General features: G+C 57.9%; 1 protein-coding gene across 2 annotated transcripts; it reads left to right on the top strand.

Annotated features, from left to right (window-relative positions):
* The first annotated feature begins 4 nt into the window (after nucleotides 1-4).
* ARRDC2 (arrestin domain containing 2) lies at nucleotides 5-11,604 on the top strand. Of its 2 annotated transcripts, XM_013130270.3 has the most exons (11): nucleotides 5-227; nucleotides 633-736; nucleotides 1,111-1,362; nucleotides 2,302-3,023; nucleotides 8,134-8,200; nucleotides 8,332-8,479; nucleotides 8,788-8,890; nucleotides 9,189-9,445; nucleotides 9,686-9,845; nucleotides 10,074-10,225; nucleotides 10,307-11,604. In XM_013130270.3, the coding sequence occupies exons 4-11, from the start codon at nucleotides 2,777-2,779 to the stop codon at nucleotides 10,358-10,360; spliced, it is 1,188 nt and encodes a 395-aa protein (XP_012985724.1). In that variant the 5' UTR covers nucleotides 5-227; nucleotides 633-736; nucleotides 1,111-1,362; nucleotides 2,302-2,776; the 3' UTR covers nucleotides 10,361-11,604. The 2 variants fall into 2 exon arrangements, with proteins under 2 accessions (XP_012985724.1, XP_033926586.1); XM_034070695.1 differs by lacking the exons at nucleotides 5-227; nucleotides 633-736; nucleotides 1,111-1,362; nucleotides 2,302-3,023 and adding an exon at nucleotides 7,088-7,425.
* The last annotated feature ends 8,057 nt before the right edge of the window (nucleotides 11,605-19,661 follow it).

Genomic DNA, 19,661 nt, shown 5'->3' with positions numbered 1-19,661 from the left:
TGGAGACGCGGCCTGGCTGCGGGCCGAGGCGGTGTGGCCATGGCGGCCTGCACGGTACCGGGGATCCCCGAGCCCCTGAACGGGACCCGTGCCCGGCCTGGAAGCCGGTTCCCCACACACAGGAGCCCTCCGGCCCCGCTGGGAAACCCGGCTCCTGCCGTCCGTCTGCAGCTGCTCGTACCCAGGCACGAGGTCCGGCCTGCAGCCGGGCCGCGGCACCCACACGGGTAAGCTGCTGTACCCCGGTGCTGCTCCCTGGGGTCTCAGCTCTACACCATAGTGGGCTGGTTTGCCTTCAATAGCTGAGTAAATCAATGTAATGCTCATAGAATAGGGTGGCAGCACTCACTAGAGCCACTCACCGGCCACTGCAGAGCTTTATTCTGTGCTTGCTGCACGCTCAGATGCTGTGGGATGCTCACCAGAGCTGCATCACTTCTGAAGGTGCCACATCCATGTGCTGTGGCTCACCTTATTGCAGCCTGATGTCACTTACTTTGCTGTTTCATTGGAAGAAGTAAATTCAGTAGGACTAAAATGCTGCGAAAGCAGCTGCCTCAAGGCTGCAGTTTCAATAGCATTAATACTTCCTATATAAGATAACACCATTTCCCCTTCTGTCTGTTTGGCAGGATGTGATTCCACTACTAAAGGGGATGGACAGTCCTATTACCACACTTCTTATCAAGCACGGTTTATGGGTGAATGGAGTCCACCCGCAAAGCCAAGTGAAAAGGTAACAACGTGATTTTGGGGCAGACCAAGACGCAGCTAAAGGACAGCAAGTTCTCATGTTGAATTCTGTCCTGAAAGGGGTGGGATCTGTGCATGTGGAAACCAGATGGGTGGAAAGACAGGAAGGAAGGGGAAGGGGAAGTTCAACAAGGCCAAGTGCAAGGTTCTGTATCTCTGTTGGCTTCCCTTCAGCACACTTCTATTAAATTTGGGGATCCCAGAATCAGTGGATCTGTGAGTGAGCAGAAACATGCCTACGGTGCCCCAGACAAAAGGCCACACAGGTATCAGATGGAGAACCTAGTGGGCATCCTCAGGAACTGGTCCTTCTGATAGACACTGCTGTTTAAGCATCTCCTATCTGATCTCTTTCAGAGCCTATGACAAGGAACACGCTGTCTCCTGCAGAACATGATGCTCTGTAGACTGCCTACACATGGAGTAACCTCTTCGCCATCCTGGTGCTCCTCTCTTGGCCCATCTGTGTGTTATTACAGGGAGCATTTATTTCTCTGACTGAATGAGGACACAAGAAGGTGTTGTGACAGCAAGAATAAACACTGGGAGATTAGCCCAAAGGCGTGCGTGACATCTCTCTGCATTGCAAGACCCACCAAATGCCTCTAGGTAGGTGGGGTGATGGGAAGCTCAGAGAAAAGGCAAGAGATGAGCAGCAGAGTAAGAGGCACTGTCAGGGCTGTGTGTGTGCTGGAATATTCCCTTAGGAGCTGTTTGGATTTTGGTGTCAAGGCTGAAACCAAAGGTCAGTGAACAGCAGGGCAGAGACAGCTCTCCCAGCTTATGATGAGCTGTTTTTCTGCAGGCGAGCCATGTATTTTTGATGAGTTACTAACTCATGGAGGTTTCTTGAATGCTGAGCTTGCACTAAGTCTGTTTGGGACATGCTATTATAAAAAGAGACTTGTGTGTGTGGTGGCCAGCCCCATCCTTTGGGGGGTCAAGGAGCAGGGTCAGCTTCTGCCTTGTCACAGCTGCCACTTCTCAAGTTCTCCTCAGCTTTTTAGTGCAGGTTGGGTTGATTCACACATGCTGTGAGCCAGCACCAAAGCCTTTGAGCACTGGTGTACAAACCATTTCCAGTTGCTGCAGTTTGTGTGTGAGCAGTGGCTGGGCCCAACAGCCTGTGTCCTTTCCTCTTGGGGTTTGACTCGGTCTCTCATGAAAGGCTTTGCTCCACATACTCAAATCTTGCAAACACACACAGGCACCTGGCTCAGGATCTTGACCCCATACATTGCACACTCCTTGCTTGATTGTATGTTTGGTGTAGTACCAGGAACTGGCATCTGCTACAAGTCCTCCCTGTTACTTCTATGTGACCCTGAGATATTGTTGCCACCTGTGCTATTGCAGAAACAGCCACGGTTCATGGGGCATAGAGAGTGAACACCACCCCTTGGTGGAACCTGCTGTCTGGGAGGGCCCTGTGGTTGTTCACTTCCTCATTCACACTGATCTGATAGAACTTCAGACACAGGAAGTAAAAGTGGCTTTTTTGGGGTGAAGGACCATTTCCTTTCTAAACACCTCTCCCACTCTTTCCAGCAACTTCCCAGGAATGCCTGAACTGGGAGGGCCAAACGTTTCCTGATCTCCAGTCTTTGATTCCTCCAGCTGTGTGAAACCTGCCAGCACGGCTGGTGGTGCGTGACCCTCCTCCCTGCTGATGGAGCCACCAGCACGTCCCAGTTGCACGTCGACAGTGTCTGTGCCTCAGAGATAAGATGAAGTCACGTCATTTCTCCATCAGTTTAAAACCACATCACTTGTTTCCGCAGTCCCATCCTCAGCACAGCACCAGCCTCAACGCACATGAGGTCACCGCTAAAGCATCACAGCAAAACAGGGTCTCAGTCCCACCCTGGTGAAGATTAGGCCTGCAGGCTGAGGCCAGTTAGGGGCAGGATAAATTAGGGGGTCTCGGTGCAGACTTTGCTCTTTCCTGCCTTCCCTAGCACAGCTGCCTGTCCCAGGCAGGGCCCAGCCTCCTGGAGCTGCTGGCTAAGGGTGGCCAGCAGCAATGCAGCTCCTGGTGCTGGAGCTGGAAGATGGACCAGCATGGGGAGCCCACAGCAGTGGGGATCTGCTGCACGGACGGGTGCAGCTGCAGCTCCGCCACGCACTGCGGCTGCGGGCACTCGAGGTGCTCGCCCGTGGCCGAGCCTTAACACACTGGCTGGAGAGCCGCAGTGTGGGGCTCAACGTTGTCTACCGCGACTACACGGCCTGCCAGACCTTCCTGCACCGGCGCTGCCAGCTCATCCCCGGTAAGGCTGCACTGCCAGGGTGCTTCTCTGCACCGGGGTGTTGGGTTAGGACCCGCTCAGGCTGCAGGTGTCATTCCTGCCAGGTGCTTCCCAACCCGAGCAGGGTTGCCCCTCTTGGACACCCTCTTCTCACCTTTGCCAAGGGGTTTTTCTCTGCTGCTGGTTTCTAGGAGGCTGCCTGCAAACTCGGGGCTGGGGAGCACCAAAGAGCTGTGGCTTTTGTTCTGTTTGCTCAGGGAAGTGCAAATAGAAGGGTCTGTTCACAAGTGTGGAAAGAGCACTTAGTAGTTCAATAAATACTTGTTTGCAGTTTGCTGATGCTGGGGCTGGATGCCCAGCTGGCACGTTGCTTAGATGTACTGCAGCTTGAATTCTTTGTGTGGTTGGGATGAAATGATCCAGAACTGAGGGATATGGGACATCTCGGCTGGCCATACACTCATTAACTCTGTCTTTTCTTAGGGAAGTGCATGTCTTTCATCCTCCCCTCCAATGATAGTGTTAGTCATGGCTCTGTGGCCCAATGACAGTGTTAGTCATGGCTCTGTGGCTTTTTCTCCCCTTTTTCCTGCTTCTGCTGCCTTCCTGATTGCCTGTGGCATGGTGCTGTGTGCTGTAGGACTTAACTCACGCTGAAGGCATTTAATTGTGTGGCCACAGTACAAGCCAGAAAGCAGTGCCAGCTCTAGCTGGCAAATGTGGAGTTGCAGGAAGAGACTGGAGTGATGGAAGGAGGACATGAGCTGTCTTCCTGGAGCTGTACGTGTCTCTGAACTGCCCTGGGGGGTCATATTCTCTATTTCTGGATGACTGTACCTTGCCATCTGCTCCAATACCTGCATTACTCTGGAGTTTCTGCCTTTTGGCAGTGGCTCTTCCATGCTGTGCCTAAGGATGGCCCCTTTGCTAAGTGTTCCAATTGCAATTTAAGGCCCTTGTCCTGACCTCCAGCAGGAAAGGTCTGAGCATTTGGTTGCTGCAGTGCTTGGATAGTGTCTGCTTTAGCTGTAGGGTTACAGGGTAAGTTTCATTCCCTGTTCTCCCTGCAATGAATGTCTGTAGGGAAGCCACAAGCTGCTGCGAGCACGCTTAGATTTATGCTGCTGGGTTTGTGTGTGGTAGAAGCCCCTGGAGCCATGCAGAGAAGGGCCCTTGGCCAGGGGCTGGAGGAGCTGCATGAGCTGCTCTGCCTCACCAGCACTCTGCACTCCCGCAGCTTGGAGCTGATGGTTTCTGGCCCTTGCCTCCTGCCTGGGGAGAGCTGAACTGGGCTGTGTGGGGAGCAGAGAGCCTCGCCACCATTGAGGGCGAGGATTTTATTGTCTCTGTCCACCCCCAGATTCCTTCTCTGCTTTGTGAGAGGGACACGGGTGTGCGATCACAGGAGTGGTTGAAGGCAGCCAAGGCTGTGGGCTTTAGAGGTGTCATTCTACAGCCAAAATCACTTCCTTTGGCTCCTGCTGGGTTCTCCCAGCTGCCCAGTAGCAGCGTGAGCACCTTCCTGATGTCAGCTGGCACAGAGCTGCTGAAAACGTGCCCTGCTCCACAAGTCCCTGTGACTGCTCCTTCTTGCTTCTCCATGAGATCAACTGGGTCTGCGTGGTGGTTCAAAACGCAGTTTTGTCATGGTAACAAGGCAGTGCAGAGGAGGGAAGCCAGGTGGAGATAAGAGCCCTCCCTTCTGCTCTCCCCAGAGCTCGGGGTTTATCTGCAGGTTCCTGGCAGAGGGGTGAGCGCTGGCACTGGGGTGCTGGGACATGGAGACAAGAAAAAGGGTGGAAGAAAGATGTTCAGGCTGTGGGCAGGGCCATGAAATGTCTATTGTGTAATCAGCTTAGGGAACAGGAAGAGAGGAAAACCGAGGGGTTTAATGGGCAAAAGGCAACACAAGGAAAGCCCTGGACCCTTCTGCACGAGGTGATGTGAGGGAGCCCAAGGAAACACCAGTGGTACTCATGCCCTGATCTTTGCTATCTGACCACCCCACAGCACTTCCCAGAGGTGAACTCCTGCTCCGGTGAGAGGCAAACATCCAGAAGCCATTTTCTTTCCATGGAGCCATCTGGGACAGTTAGAGCTAAGAGCACATCAGGGCTTTTGTGCTGTTGTGGGGTGGCCTTGATCAGCACCTTAATCCTTGCAACAGCCGGAGCAGGAGCTCATTCCTCAAGCTGGGAGTGGGAGTTTGTGCAAGGCTCTGCATTGCCCTGGCTTGTCCCCATGCTGGCTCAGGGCAGAGCTGCTGACTCGACTCTTTACCTGCTGCATTCCTCAGTCTGTGGCTCCCCAGGCTCCCTTGTGTGGCTCCAGGGTCAATGGGGAGAAGCCACCAGGTCCTAGCAGCCGGTCGGGGAAGGAGAAGCCTCTTCAGAGCTCCTGTTTGGACCAGCTTAAGCCTGGCCAGACTCTAGATGGGGCTCACGAGTTTGCGATCTTTCCTGCACGGATCCTGGCCTGGGTTTCAGTTGGGTTTGGGCACCCTGGAGCATTGTGGAATGGAAATGCCACGGCTGTGCTCCCACAGCCCCTGCAACTGGTGATCCCTATGGAGACACCAGCACTGGGGTGCCGAAGGGGTCAGAGAGGGGCTTCCCACCACCCATGGGGCAGCGAGGGGGGCTGTGGACATGTCGTGCAGCGAGGATGCTTGCAGGGCTGAGTCACCGGCTGCGGGGTGTGTGTCAGCAGGGAGAGGAGGACGGTGCCAAGTGCAGGATGGAGCCCCATCACCTCGAATGTCACCGTGCATCCCAGCGGGGACACCAGGAGCCTTCCCAGAGCTGCTGTCACCAGTTGTGCCTTCCTTCCTTCTGTCCCTTTACTGGGTTTGCTATGATTCGTGTTCGCTCGTGGCAGCAACCGGTTGTGAACGTAACACAAAACACGGTCTCTTCCCCTGGGGAGGGAGGCAGACATTCCAGGCAGGCTTTGGAGACAGTTAAAGCTTTGCAAGGCTTGAGCCCCGCTCATTTTCAGTGTGTTCAGCACAGCAGGTCCTGCCCAGCTCAAAAATCCTCCCAACTTTGGTGGCCAAAAGCCCATTTTTAATGCTTGTTTTGTCTTAGCCCCAGCCTGTGCCCGGGGTGGGGAAGCTCTGGCACTCTGCGTATGTGACAATCACGGTTAAAGCAGTTCCTAAAGCTGCATTAACCCCTTGGGGAAGGCACAGACCCCTTTCTCCTTTCTTTTACAGCATCTCAGGGTGCTGCCAATGGTGATGTCGCCCTGAGAATGACCACTTTGAGCCCCGGCAGCAGTAAGTGCTGTTGCTAGAGCGAGTCCCCATGCCGTGCCTGGCCATGCAGGTGTGTTTTGCCACTGGGTTTTGGAGCAGCACCACCCAAAGCCCAGCAGGAGCCGGTAGGAAAGCAGCACTCGCCTGGTTAACAGGCGCTCACTGCAATTGCACAAGCTGAACCCCAGCCAGTTCTTCAGTTCTTAGAAAAAACAAAGCCATATCCCAGAGCAGTTTTCCCTTCATCGCCAGTTGGCCAGAAGGAGCCCAGATCCAGTTGCAGCCTGTTCTGACCCCTGGGAATGGTTCTTGGGAAAGGAAGGATGTGGATCTGTGCGTGGCAGAGCCTCTCGCTGGTGGGAAGTGGAAAGGGGCTACTGCCTGGGGACGCAGACTCTGCCTGGTGGAGGCAAGGATGAGGATGAAGTGGGAATGTGGGGTGGGAGCTGGACGGAGGCTTGTGGGGCACACAGGACGTTATCCCAGGCAGCGTTCATCCCCGTGAACCACGGGACACGTTCGATGTCCCGGTCCGATGCAGGACGCTCCGGCACTGCTCACCCGGCCCCATAGGAACCCCATAGCTCCCATCAGGTTCAGCTCCCAGGCAGCGTTCATCCCCGTGAACCACGGGACACGTTCGATGTCCCGGTCCGATGCAGGACGCTCCGGACCGGCTCCCCCGGCCCCATAGGAACCCCATAGGAACCCCATAGCTCCCAGCAGCAGCGGGGCCAGCCCCGCACATGCTCCCTGCCTTGTTTTGCAGGGCTCGGTGCGGCCGCCCCGTCCCGCCCCACCGGGGCCGCCCCCGGGCCGCGCCGGGCTCTTAAGGCGGCGGAGGCGGCGTCGGGGCCGCGCTGCGCGGAGCCTTGGGCCCGGTTCTCGCCATGCTCTTCGATCGCCTCAAGCGCTTCTCGCTGGTGCTGGAGGGCACCGAAGGGGACACCGCGATCGCGTTCAGCCCCGGGCAGGCGGTGTCGGGCCGCGTGGTGCTGGAGCTGGCGGCGGCCGTGCGGGTCGGTGCCCTGCGGCTGCGGGCGATGGGCGCTGCCCGAGTGCACTGGACCGAGTCCCGCAGCGCCGGCTCCAGCACCGCCTACACGCAGAGCTACAGCGATCAGGTGGAGTTCCTGAACCACCGCGACACGCTCCTGGCACCCCCAGGTACGGCACCCACCGCCCGACCCCGCCGGGGGGCACCGGGGACCCCAGGGGCCCAAAGAATGGGTGCATGGGGGAGCCTGAGATGCCCCCGGTGCTGCAGGCACTCCAATGGGTGCATGGGGTGCGATAGGGTCTTGGTGCTTTGGGGACTGGGTGCCTAGGTCCCCTGATGACACCTCAAATGCTGAGAGCACCCTGGGATGCTGAGGTGTGTGCTTGGACCCTGCTGTTGGACCCCGGTTAGGAGCTGGCCCCACACAAGGCTTCCCCTTTGCTGTAGGTGCTCCTTGGTAGGGAAGCGGTGCTGGAAAACTCCTGCGGAGGTTCAGGAGCTTGCTTTGAGCAGGGGATTGGACTGGATGATCCCAAGAGGTCCCCTCCATTGCCACCTTCCCTGTGCAGTGCAGGCAGGACAGGGCTGCCACCCCTGGGGGGCACGGGGGGGTGGCTGACCCCCATCCCAGAGCTGCTTCTGGCTTGGCTGGGTACCTCTGGGCTCTCAGTCTCAAGGCACGGAGCAGGGTGGGTGCAGGATGGAGCAGAACCCACCCATGGGACGTGCCCTGCTCTGGTGTCACCCCTGCTGCACTTGAGCCCTGTGCCATCGTGCTGCTCCTCTGCTGTGTCCTGCACATCCCTGCTCCGCGTTGGCCAAGGAGGAAGTTCTGTAGGGGGGAGATAATCATCTCCAATCTGTTTTGCCCACAGACAATGGTGAAGCCACCGTCCTGCAGGCAGGAAGACACGAGTTTCCCTTCACCTTCCAGCTCCCCGAGTAAGTCCACTTGGGTTCTGTTGCAGAGGGGGGAAAAGTCACTTGATGCAGGACACAGGTCCTGGGAAGGGGGCACAGGGCACCTCAGAAATGAGATTCACCCTTCTCAAAGGCTCCTTGCTTGTCCACAGGACCCTGGCCACCTCCTTCGAGGGCAAGCACGGCAGCGTGCGCTACTGGGTGAAAGCCAAGCTGCACAGACCCTGGGCAACAGTGAAGAAGGTGAAGAAGGAGTTCACTGTGATTGAACCCATCGACATCAACACTCCTGTGCTGCTGGTGAGCTCCCCCTGCATCCCTTCGGGGCAGCAGCATCCACAGCTGCTCTGGGAAGCCCATGGGGAAAGTGGCTTCTTCCCCTCCAAAAGTACAATCCAGGCTTGATTTCCAAAGGGAATTGTGTTTCCCCCCTGTAACTTGTGCCCTCCAGTGTTACCTGGGCTGTGTCTCAGGTTTGGGACACTTTAATGGGTTGCAGTAGCATCTTGCATCAGAGACCAAAGAGGCTGCTGAGGTTCTCAGGGAGGTGCTTGCTTTGAGTTTCATCCTTCCTTACTAAATATCTTCCATAACCCCCATTCCTCCAGGCTCCCCAGGCAGGTGCTAAGGAGAAACTTGCTCGTGCCTGGTACTGCAATCGTGGCCAGGTTTCTGTGACTGCCAAGATTGACCGCAAAGGCTACACCCCAGGTAAGAGGATGTGCTGGTGCCTTTGAACCTCTGCGGGGTCTGCTGGGAGGGGCTTTGGGGGCAGTGTGAGCTGGGCATGGAACTGGTGAGAGAGCTTTAGTGTGTGCTCCTGATGTGGGCATCGTCCTCAGGATGCCCACCATCAAGCACAAGGTTTAATCCATCCTCCTGCTGGATTAAACCTTGTGCCCGCAGTGCTGGGTTGCGTGTCCAGCCCTCGGTGATCCCATACAGGAATCCCTGGAGGCAGGACCGGGCTCTGTCTCCCCTCTTCCAACATGGGTGTCTGGTTTGGTAGGTGAGGTCATCCCTATCTTTGCTGAGATTGACAACTGCACAAACCGAGTGGTGGTGCCCAAGGCGGCCATCATCCAGACTCAGACCTTCATCGCCCGGGGCACCAAGAAGCAGAAGAAGTCAGTGGTGACCAGCATCGTTGGTGACTCCATCGCAGCAGGGAAGAGGGATGTCTGGCATGGGAGAGCACTGAAGATCCCACCAGTGGGGCCGTCCATCCTCCAGTGCCGCATCATCCAGGTGGAATACTCCCTGAAGGTGAGGAGTGTTCTCCTTCTCGCCAGAACTGGGCTCACGGTGTCCAGTGTGGGCTGATGGAGAGGTTTTGGGGCTGGGGATTTGGGTGAGGTCTTGGGTTCTCCCTGTTGGCCTTCATGCACAGCACAAGGGCTCCTGTAGGAGCAATTGCATCTCCCTTTGCATCCCACTGCATCCCTCCTAGCCAGTGCTCTGGGAGAACCCCAGCTAAAGCTTCCCTGCTGCCTCCTGTCTCTGCAGGTGTGTGTGGATATTCCTGGGACATCCAAGCTGCTCCTTGAGCTGCCGCTTGTCATCGGAACCATCCCACTGCATCCATTTGGGAGCCGCACTTCCAGTGTCAGCAGCCAGTACAGCGTCAACCTGGACTGGCTGAGCACCATCCCGGAGCAGCCGGAGGGTGAGCATCTCCCTGTGCCCAGGATCTGCCTGGGTGCTGCCAAACGGCTCTGGATGGTGGGATCAGAGCCAGTTCTCAGCGTGGCTCTTGCTTCAGGACCGGTTTTGGTTGTGCTGCTGCATCTTCTGGGTTCCTTCAGCAGGGAACTGGGAGGGTTTGGGAAGCAGGGGATTTGATGGCCTTTTACCTGTGTGTTTCCTGTTCCCTGATGTCCTTTCCTCTCTGCAGCTCCTCCTGAATACTCAGCAGTGGTGTCCAGCCCCGAGGCCGAGCAGAGCCTGGCTCCCCCGTGCCGCAGTGAGCTCGGTGGCATCCTGGAAGGTCCCTTCTTTGCCTACATCCAGGAGTTCCGCTTCCGACCTCCTCCACTGTATTCAGAGGTAAGGAATCCCTATGGGCTGATGGAGACAGCTGCAGTGTGCCCACTGCTGAGGTCTCTGACTCCACACTTGGCTTTGCAGATTGACCCAAACCCCCCTGCAGACAACATCCGCCCGCGCTGCATGACCTGTTGAGGGAAGCACATGGGATGCAGTTGCCAGTGCAGTGATCCCTTGGGATGAAAGCTTTCACCCTCACAACGCTTGGGTCTGGAGATGGAGACACGGTGGCTGTGAGCCCAGAGCTCCTGCAGTGCCAGTGAGACCCCAGCTCCACTGCTGCCCTCAGCTCTCTGGTTGTGCCTGTCCTCCAGACCAGCACCAAGCATGGTGGCCTGGGCTTGGGCATGGTAGGAGAACATGGGAGACTCCGGTGTGGAGCAGGGGCATGTGTGATTGGGCAGGACACGGAGGGATAATGACTGCCCCAGGATCCAGGGCTAAAATGGGATGTTCCGCATGAGCCAGGATTGCTCTCCCCTTGCCTGCAGTGGCCGTGCTCTGTCATGGAGCACAGGAGGGATTCCTCAGGATCACCAGAGGATGCTTTGCTGGGGCTTGGGCTCATCCTGTGCTGGTGCAGGTGAGGCCCTGCTCCTGCAGGAGCTCACCAGGACTGCAGTTCCCTAAGGAAGTAGAAGGCCTTTTTCTGGCCCAATGAAGCATCATCTGCTGCTGCTGCTGCTCTTTGCCATGAGCCTGGTGGTGCCTGCAGGGGAAATGGTTCTGGATAACCCCCTGCAATTGTAAAGGCTTCCATGGGCTGTTACCAGTGCAGAGGACTTGGGGAACACATTTATGACCTATGGCAGCGTTTTGGTTCTGTTTGCCAAGAGCAGGAAAGCTGGTTCCTGTGTGTCAGCACCAAACCTGCACAGTGTGCTGGGGCCTGCTCCGTGATGGGGCTGAACCAAGCAAGCCCCAAATGGCAGTACCAGCATGGGGGTGGCATCTCCATGGTGGCCAAAGGGAAGGAAACCAGGGCTGAGGCTGGTGCAGCCACCGATGCTGATGGAGATGTGGAGTTGAAATGAACCCTTCAGGACCAGAAGTTCTTCTCCGGACGGGCCTGATCCTGCACCCAGAGAGGGGTCAGTGGCCCCAGTGCGGTGAGGCCACAGCAGCAACCAGTGCTCACTGGTGTGGGAACCAGGGAGCTGGGTGCTGTAACAGCAGCACCGGAGCAGAGTTTGGGTGCTGAGGACCTTTGCATTCCCTCACTGAGCCAATCCTGCCCACGGGGCCGTGTTCTGCACCCCAGGATTGCTCAGCTCTTTTCTACCTGTGGACACTTTAGTAACAAGTGATCCCATCTCTGTTCTTTTTGTACCACTTTTTGTCTGAAACAATAAATCCTTCCCACCCCAATGGGGCCCCGAGGACTTTGTCTCTTGCTCTCTCCATGCATCCCATTGCCTGGGCTGCTGGGAGCGCTCCTGCTCCCTGGACTTCATCATCCAGCTCCACCCTGTGAGTCCCACTCTGCACTGGAATTAACTGGGTTGTTTGACCAGTGCTGCTCCCCAGCAGGGTTGGTCCCTTGGTGCTCAGAGCCCTCCTGCTCTGTCTGGATAGCAGAGGCCACACACACTTTCCTCCATCCCACTGACCCATTGGGTCCAGATGGGACACGGCTGCAGTGTCTCAGCCATTCCCAAGGAGGGTTGGGATCAGCCCCATGTTGTGCCATGCAGGGAGGCATCATGGAGTTGGGATTTGGTTTTTAACAGCATTTCTGTGCTCACACCTCTGAGCACAGCAGCTCCTGGTCCATGAAGAGCCAGGCTTGACTCAAGGCTTTGCTCCTCCACAGCCTGTGCTGCTTCAAACTATTCCCACTGGGATGTGGTTTCCCTTCCCTTGATCCTTCTTTCCTGTTGCTGCTGTTTGCTTGAGTGTGAGCTCCCACCGTGGGCCAGGTCCTCAGCCTGGGTTTGCCTTCAGGAGCCTGATGAACCTTCATTCAAACCTGGTCCTTGGCATTCCCAGCTCCACAGCAAGGAATCTTCCTCGGGAGCAGATGGATTCACTTCCACCCCTGTCAGACCCTGCTCACCCCCAGCCTCACATGGGGATGCTGAATGCCAAGGGCTGGAGTGGCAGCACCTCTCTGGGATAAGCACATCCTGCCCAGGGAACCCAATGCCAATGGGCACCGATCCCGGCCCCAGGGGAGTGGAATCTTCCCAGTAGGAACAAATGCTTCCAGGGATTTCTGGTCAGCGGGGGGGGGGGGGGGACAGAGCGTCTGGGTCCTCTGCCAGCAAAGGGCCATGTTCCTGAATCCCAGAAGGGCTAAAAATACCTCGTCTGGATGCTGGAGGTGGGATGGGACAAACCCCCCTCCGGGTGATGCTTTCCCAACCGGAGCTCCCTCCAACCTCTGCTGTTTGTGTTCCCTGGCTCCAAAGTCCTTATTGATCAGAGCTGGTTTTATTGGTGTTCATTGGCACAGGGTTTGCTGAGCGGGGACGGCCTCGTGCCATGGGCAGGAGCTGCATTAAGTACAGTGCAGGAGTATTTATAGCTCTTGGCCTCCAGCATCGGAAAATGCTTCCCAGACCACCCAGCACAAACCTGCTCCTCGCAAGGGGCATGGAAACATCATCCCCCTGCCCTGCTCCTCCTCGTTTCCTCTTTGCCCTTGGGTACCGAAGTTGTGGGACCCCTCTGCTGTGGGGACTGGGGTGCTGGGACACCTCTTACTGCACCTATGGCTCTGCAGGGTGCTGGGACCTTCACCCCACAGCTCCTGGCTCTGCAGGGTGCTGGGACCTCCACCCCACAGCTCCCAGCTCTGCAGGGTGCTGGGACCTTCACCCCACAGCTCCCAGCTCCTCAGGGTGCTGGGACCTTCACCCCACAGCTCCCGGCTCTGCAGGGTGCTGGGACCTTCACCCCACAGCTCCCAGCTCCTCAGGGTGCTGGGACCTTCACTCCACAGCTCCTGGCTCCTCAGGGTGCTGGGACCTTCACCCCACAGCTCCTGGCTCCTCAGGGTGCTGGGACCTTCACCCCACAGCTCCTGGCTCCTCAGGGTGCTGGGACCTTCACCCCATAGCTCCTGGCTCTGCAGGGTGCTGGGACCTTCACCCCACAGCTCCTGGCTCCTCAGGGTGCTGGGACCTTCACCCCACAGCTCCTGGCTCCTCAGGGTGCTGGGACCTTCACCCCACAGCTCCTGGCTCCTCAGGGTGCTGGGACCTTCACCCCATAGCTCCTGGCTCTGCAGGGTGCTGGGACCTTCACCCCACAGCTCCTGGCTCTGCAGGGTGCTGGGACCTTCACCCCACAGCTCCCAGCTCCTCAGGGTGCTGGGACCTTCACCCCACAGCTCCTGGCTCCTCAGGGTTCTGGGACCTTCACCCCACAGCTCCCAGCTCTGCAGGGTGCTGGGACCTTCACCCCACAGCTCCTGGCTCCTCAGGGTTCTGGGACCTTCACCCCACAGCTCCCAGCTCTGCAGGATGCTGGGACCTTCACCCCACAGCTCCCAGCTCCTCAGGGTGCTGGGACCTTCACCCCACAGCTCCCGGCTCTGCAGGGTGCTGGGACCTTCACCCCACAGCTCCTGGCTCCTCAGGGTGCTGGGACCTTCACCCCACAGCTCCTGGCTCTGCAGGGTGCTGGGACCTTCACCCCACAGCTCCTGGCTCCTCAGGGTGCTGGGACCTTCACCCCACAGCTCCTGGCTCTGCAGGATGCTGGGACCTTCACCCCACAGCTCCTGGCTCCTCAGGGTGCTGAGACCTTCACCCCACAGCTCTCCCCATCCCGGAGGATGCTGCTCCTGGATCCCCTGCTCGAGGCCGTTGTCCCCCATTGTGGGGTCAGGGCAGGGGACCAGCAGTGGGGGGGGTGACATGTGAAGCTCGTGGCCATCCCGACAGGGACAGAATGTGCCGGCGCCAGCTCAGCCTTGCTAGGACCGGGATTAGGTGTGAGGCTGCTGCCTCCCGGCCCAGGCACCCATCCAGCGCCCAAAACAGGCTCTGCCTTCCCCGTCCCTGCTGGGATGAGCTCTGCAGGGTGCAGCACACACCAGAACCTGCCTCGGGAACAGCAGGGGTCGGTCTGTTCACAGCGGGGGTGAATGGGGATGAATCCCATTGGATTTTGGCACAAGGAGATGCTCTGGTGCTGGGGATGTGCTCAATGCACTGCCCAAATGCATCACCTTTAGAGCCAGTGGGACACTGGGGTCACACTGCTCCCACCCCAGGGAGCAGCAGGTGGGTGCTCAGGAGCATGGAGACCTCCTCATCCCCTCATTATGGGTCTTTGAGCACTATAAGGACACACACAGACCCCGGCAGCACCAGGCCTCCCTTCGGGTTTGGTGCAGCCTTCAAAGCACATCCTGGCACTGGCAGCATCTCCGGGGTCGCTCTTCACGTGGCAGCAGCAGAGCTGTGCCAGGGCAGCACCACAGCATCCATCCATGGACACCGCAGGCAAAGTCCTGCATCCCTGTGCCAGGGATCACGGCTCTCCCCAGAGCATCAGCCAGGACCAGAGCCCATCCGGATGCAGGGAACCCACAGAGAAACCCCCGTGGGTTTATGGCAAAGCAAGGTCCGGAGCAGCCGGATGGACACCGCACGGGCCCCATGTCCCATACCTGGAAAGCATCATGTCAGTGCCAGCGGGATCATGGTGCTCACCAAGGTGCCCCACAAGCCCCACTGGTGACACTGGTTTGCTGCAGGCTGCCGGGAGCAAACCACCCCCTTTATTCCTTATCCTTCATTCACCAAAGAAGTGGCAAATGCCCCATCCCTGCAGTGCTCAAGGCCAGGTTGGACACAGGGCTTGGAGCAGCTGCTCCAGTGCAAGGGGGTTGGGACTGGATGAGCTTTAAGGTCCTTTCCAACCCAAACCAGTTTGGGATTCTGTGATTCCCTGACCCAAACCCAACCCCTGTTTTCCTGGGGCTGATGTCCCCATTCCCATTACACCATCACTGCTCCCTATGGCAATGGAAAGTTTTCATGGCTTTCTGACCCTGTTTGTGAGCAAGGAAGGGGCCCGATGCCGCAGCACAAACATGTCTATGTATAAGCAGCATATGGGGTGGGGATGGCCCCACTGGCGCCGGGTGCCAGCAGTGACCCTCCCCATGGAACTGGGTGCCGGGACCCCAATGCCATATCCTGGAGCCATCCTTGGGACACAAATATTTGGGCTTTGTACAAGAACAACAACACTAAAAGGAAAACACCCCCTAAGAGTCAGCACCACAGCACGTGATGTGTTGGCACAAACAGCCCATGGCATGGATGGTGCTGGTCCAGCAACAGGCTGGGATGTGCTGGTGACACGGCCGTGCCTGGGACATGGCACCACCGGACTTTGTTCCCATAGCCATTCCCCACCCAGGCTGTGTTTGCCGTCACTCCCTGCTTCACAATGGGGCAGGGTCTCCTGTATTGGGATGCATCCCATGTCCTGGCCCCACATCTCCCTGCTGCTCCAGGTGCTGGTGGGGACACAGCAGCAGAGGCATCACCTCACTGCTCCCCATCCCATTGCACAGCTCCTGTGATGGGGTGAACCCCATGGCTCTGATCCCTGCTCCCATTCCCCACTCTCTTCCTTCCCCTTCCCCACACCCTGTACTGGAAGGAGCAGAACGTTTGAGCTGGTTTCAACCAAAACCCCTCAGGGCAGTTTGGGGCAGAAGGTGGCTCTGAACGGCGATTATCCCCTCTCCTATCCCCTTTACCATCCCCATTAGCCCACCTGCACCCGATTACTTTTAAACGCAAAGGTTTATATGGAGCAGGGAGAAGGCTTTTCCTGCCGAGCAGCTGTGTAAATGCCACCACATCCCGGCCCAGCGATGGAGGCAGCGATAGCTCAGCTGGTTGGAGGTGGCTGCGGTGCAGCCGGATGGTCCGGGGGAGCCTGAGCTGGTTTGTTCCACTTCCCAACCCTTTTGCCTGTAAGGGAACAGTCAATCTGCCTGCAAACGGCTGGTAAACACGGTAAGAGCGGAGCTGGGAGCTCATGCTCCTGCATTCCCTGCTCCAAAGCTCAGCCCAGCGCTTGCTCCAGGCTCAGCCCTTTCCCTGCACGCACAGATGCGGCTTTGCTGGGAACACTGGGAGCTGTGGGGGGTTCTCTGGCGTTATCCTCAGCTCAACTCGGAGCTTGAGCAAAATATGTTTACGCTGCAAACCTCTGGCTGGCTCCGCTGCCAAGTGTGTGCCGATAAGGGCGCTGCGTCCTTCCCGTCCCCATCACCCGATAGCCGGGGGAGCGCAGGGAGGTGGAGCCCGGCCCCAGCGCTTGGGATTGCTGTTATTGTTGTTATTATCGCGATATTGTTGTTCGGATGATGGTGAATTTACTGTGGCTGTTGTTAAGCTTCGCTTGGAAACCAACCCCATGGATGGCTGTAGCTCTGCTGCCAAAGCCTGGAAAGCACCATCCGTGCCAGGGGCTGCGCGGCCCCGACGGCAGCCACCCCAGCACTGAAGCTGCGGGAAGGAAACGTTTCCTGCTGTCACACGGGTGTTTCTTGCGTGCCAAAGGAGAAGGGGCTTCCCATTCAGTGGGATTCTGCCTCCAGTGCTGCTCTGCAGGGGATGGGGAGCTCCGAGTCCCTCTCAATGCGGGCAGAAAGCCCATGACAGCCTCAGTGCTGACGCTGCTCGCAGTCATTTTCCATACCCGGCTTTGGAGCTGTTGCAAGCAGCCGACAGCAGCAGGAACGAGCCGGGGTGAGGGGCGGCCGAGGGCTGTTTGTGAAGCTGAACCGCGGTTGTTGTTGTTGTTGTCACACCGCAGGGTTGCACAACCGGCGCTGAAACACCCGTGACTCACACGAGACGAAGCCAGCGGTGGCCGGTGGCCGCCTGGCCACACATGGTCCCTGCAGCCCCTTCCCCACCGCATGGGTGCTGGGGCTGGTGATGCTCGGGGGCCTTTTGGAGGGGGAAGCACCCCAAAAAGCTGTTCTTAGGGGGGAAAAGCGAAGCTTCCCCATGTGCACAATGGGTTTTACCGTGAGGATCTACCCCTGCCTGAGATGCAGACCTTGAATTCCGCTTACAGAATTTAATGTGTGTGCACATATATATATATCTCCTAGGGATATTTTGCTATCTTAGGGGTTTGAGGCTTATTTGCTTAGAGATCAAGTCAAAGCAGCTCCTGAATCGTCCCCCCACCCCCAGGGAGTGAATGGCATTGTGTGGATGGTGGCAGTGGTGGCTTTTTGCCCTGTTCCCTGCCATGGATGGAGGTTCAAACACCTCCTTGGCATTAGCTCTCCTCTGGGATGCGGCTTGAAGGAGGAAGGCTGCTGGGTGCAGGGAAGGGGCTGTGATAAGGATGGATGCATGAAGGAAGGGGTTGTGAGGTTGCAATCTCTGTCACTGCCCATGCCCAAACCAGGCTCCTGCTCTGCGGGGCTGGTTCCCCAGGCTGGGAAACAGGTTCAACTCCTCCATCTGGGAGCAAATATCGGCCCAGACCTGCATGGACGGAGCTCACCTTCCATGGGGGCTTGGGGCCCAAAGGAGCTGAGGTTTCTGGGGCTGGAGCAAACCCCTCTGGGCTGTTTTATGCTTTACTTCTGGTGCTCTCCAAGCTCACATCCCCCAAAACCAGGGAGCCCCAGGCAGATCCCCAGGCTCCCAGCATCTTCCTGCCTGCCCCATGTGCTTTAAACCCATCCGTGTGTGTCCGCAGTGCCCTTTGCCTTTGGGGAAGTGTCGCTGGGACCCTGTGGGAACAGGGAAGGACTAGGGGGAGGTTTTTCCCCTTTAGGGCAGGGATGCTCAGCACACTTCCTTCCTGGCAAGCAGCACCTTCCCCTGTGCTGTTCAGGCAGCGCTGGCACAGGCAGGTGTAAACAGCCACACAAACAGTCGGGGTATCAGGCAAATATCAAGAGGTGTTGATGTCCTCCTCTAAAAATAAAGGGCAGCGGGTATTAAATCAGCTGCTTGTAAAGGTGTTGGGGTGGGGATGGTTGGGGCTGCTCAGCTCTGCTCACCCAGGAAGAGCCCCAAGCTTGGGGGGACCCCATAGCTCGGGGTCCTTTTGGGATTGATGCTGATCCAGCTGCGTCCCTGCCATCCCCCCCATGCTGGGTTGAGCTTTATTTTCCTCATTGCAATGGCTTTTTGCTGCTTACACCAGAACTGTCCTAGGAGTCGCCCATTGGGTGTAATGAGTTGCCCATTCTCAGGCTCTGGGTGGTAGCAGCTCTCGCCAGGCATAACCAATGCCCTGCAGGGTCGGATCCGGATGGAGGAGCAGGGAAGGTCACATCCTGGCTGTGAAAGCTGGCCCAGTGGCTGTCCTCTGATCATTGGACTCAAAGCAGCTCCCGGGGACTCATTTAACCTAACGAGAGAGTCCTGAGCCACTCCTTGGCACTAATTGCCAGGGCTGCCTTAATTCGGCTTCCCCAGCACTGGCCAACTCGGGACACGTGTGGGATGCATGGAGCTGTGGGTGGGGATGGGGCTGTACTGAAGGCATCGAGGGGGATGAGAGTGGCACCATGGGTGGGATGGATCCCCGGAGGGTGACCCCATGGAGGGAATGGGGGGGTTCTCCATCCCCCCCTCCCCCCCCCCCCCGGGTGTTTTCAATGCAGCAGTCGGGACTGGCTGTCCTGGCATGGGTTCATTCCATCCCAGCAATGATTAACTGATGGTGGCGCTGGCCCAGAGCTGGGCAATGTATTTACTGCTGCCACCCAGCTGTGACCTCGGTGCCACTTCCTTCACCTCTTTGCCTCCCCATAACGGGCTGTAAACAGGGGCAGCAGCTGAAACCCAAGTACGTGCTCAGACCAAGCTGGCACCTGAATGCTTCCTCCACGTGGCTGCCCTGGCATTGCCCCAGTCCCTGTAAAATCCCCAAGATCAATCCCATTGGGTTTTGGGGGGAGCAGGGTGGGGGGAGAAGGATGCTGGATCCCTGCCCCCCAGTTCCCAGGGATTTGGAGCGCTGTGGAACAGGGATAGGAGCTGTCAGCCATGGGGTCCATGGGGTGCGAAGGGAAGGATGGATTTGCTCTGCCGGGATGCGGGGCTGGTGCCACCTCGTGGCTCCACCGGCAGCTGAGAGCCCCTGGGTGCCCGGTGGGAATCCTGCCCGGCTCAGCCCCGCAGCCATAGGAACGATGCCATAAATCCCACCCCAGCCCAGGAACAGGCCGGAACGCAGCCGGATGCCCCTTGCCCCTGCTCCCTCTTTGTGCTGGGGCTGGGAGGGTGATGGATGGGAACCCCTCACCAAACCCACCTGCAGCAGTGGGGCTGCGGCAGGCACCGGCGCTGCCTGGTCCCGGACTTCCCCCTGCTAACCCCATTGTGTTCTTGCCGTCGGGTTTCTGCACTCTCAGCAGGTAAAGAGACGCCTCCAGCCCTCGTGGCAGGGCAGATACAACCACAAACCGCTCTTCACCTTCAGC

The sequence above is a fragment of the Melopsittacus undulatus genome, chromosome 19 (assembly GCF_012275295.1).
Source record: "Melopsittacus undulatus isolate bMelUnd1 chromosome 19, bMelUnd1.mat.Z, whole genome shotgun sequence".
Taxonomy (NCBI): Eukaryota; Metazoa; Chordata; class Aves; order Psittaciformes; family Psittaculidae; genus Melopsittacus; species Melopsittacus undulatus.
The sequence above is the reverse complement of the archived record's forward strand: the minus strand, read 5'-3'. Positions and strand labels throughout refer to the sequence as shown.

What these genes read in the sequence shown, in the direction of transcription:
- ARRDC2 (XM_034070695.1), top strand. Translation starts at nt 7,149, where the DNA reads ATGCTCTTCGATCGCCTCAAGCGCTTCTCGCTGGTGCTGGAGGGCACC. An exon ending in AGGTGGAATACTCCCTGAAG is followed by an intron (nt 9,446 to 9,685) that starts GTGAGGAGTGTT and finishes CTGTCTCTGCAG; the next exon opens with GTGTGTGTGGATATTCCTGG. An exon ending in CTCCTCCACTGTATTCAGAG is followed by an intron (nt 10,226 to 10,306) that starts GTAAGGAATCCC and finishes TTGGCTTTGCAG; the next exon opens with ATTGACCCAAACCCCCCTGC.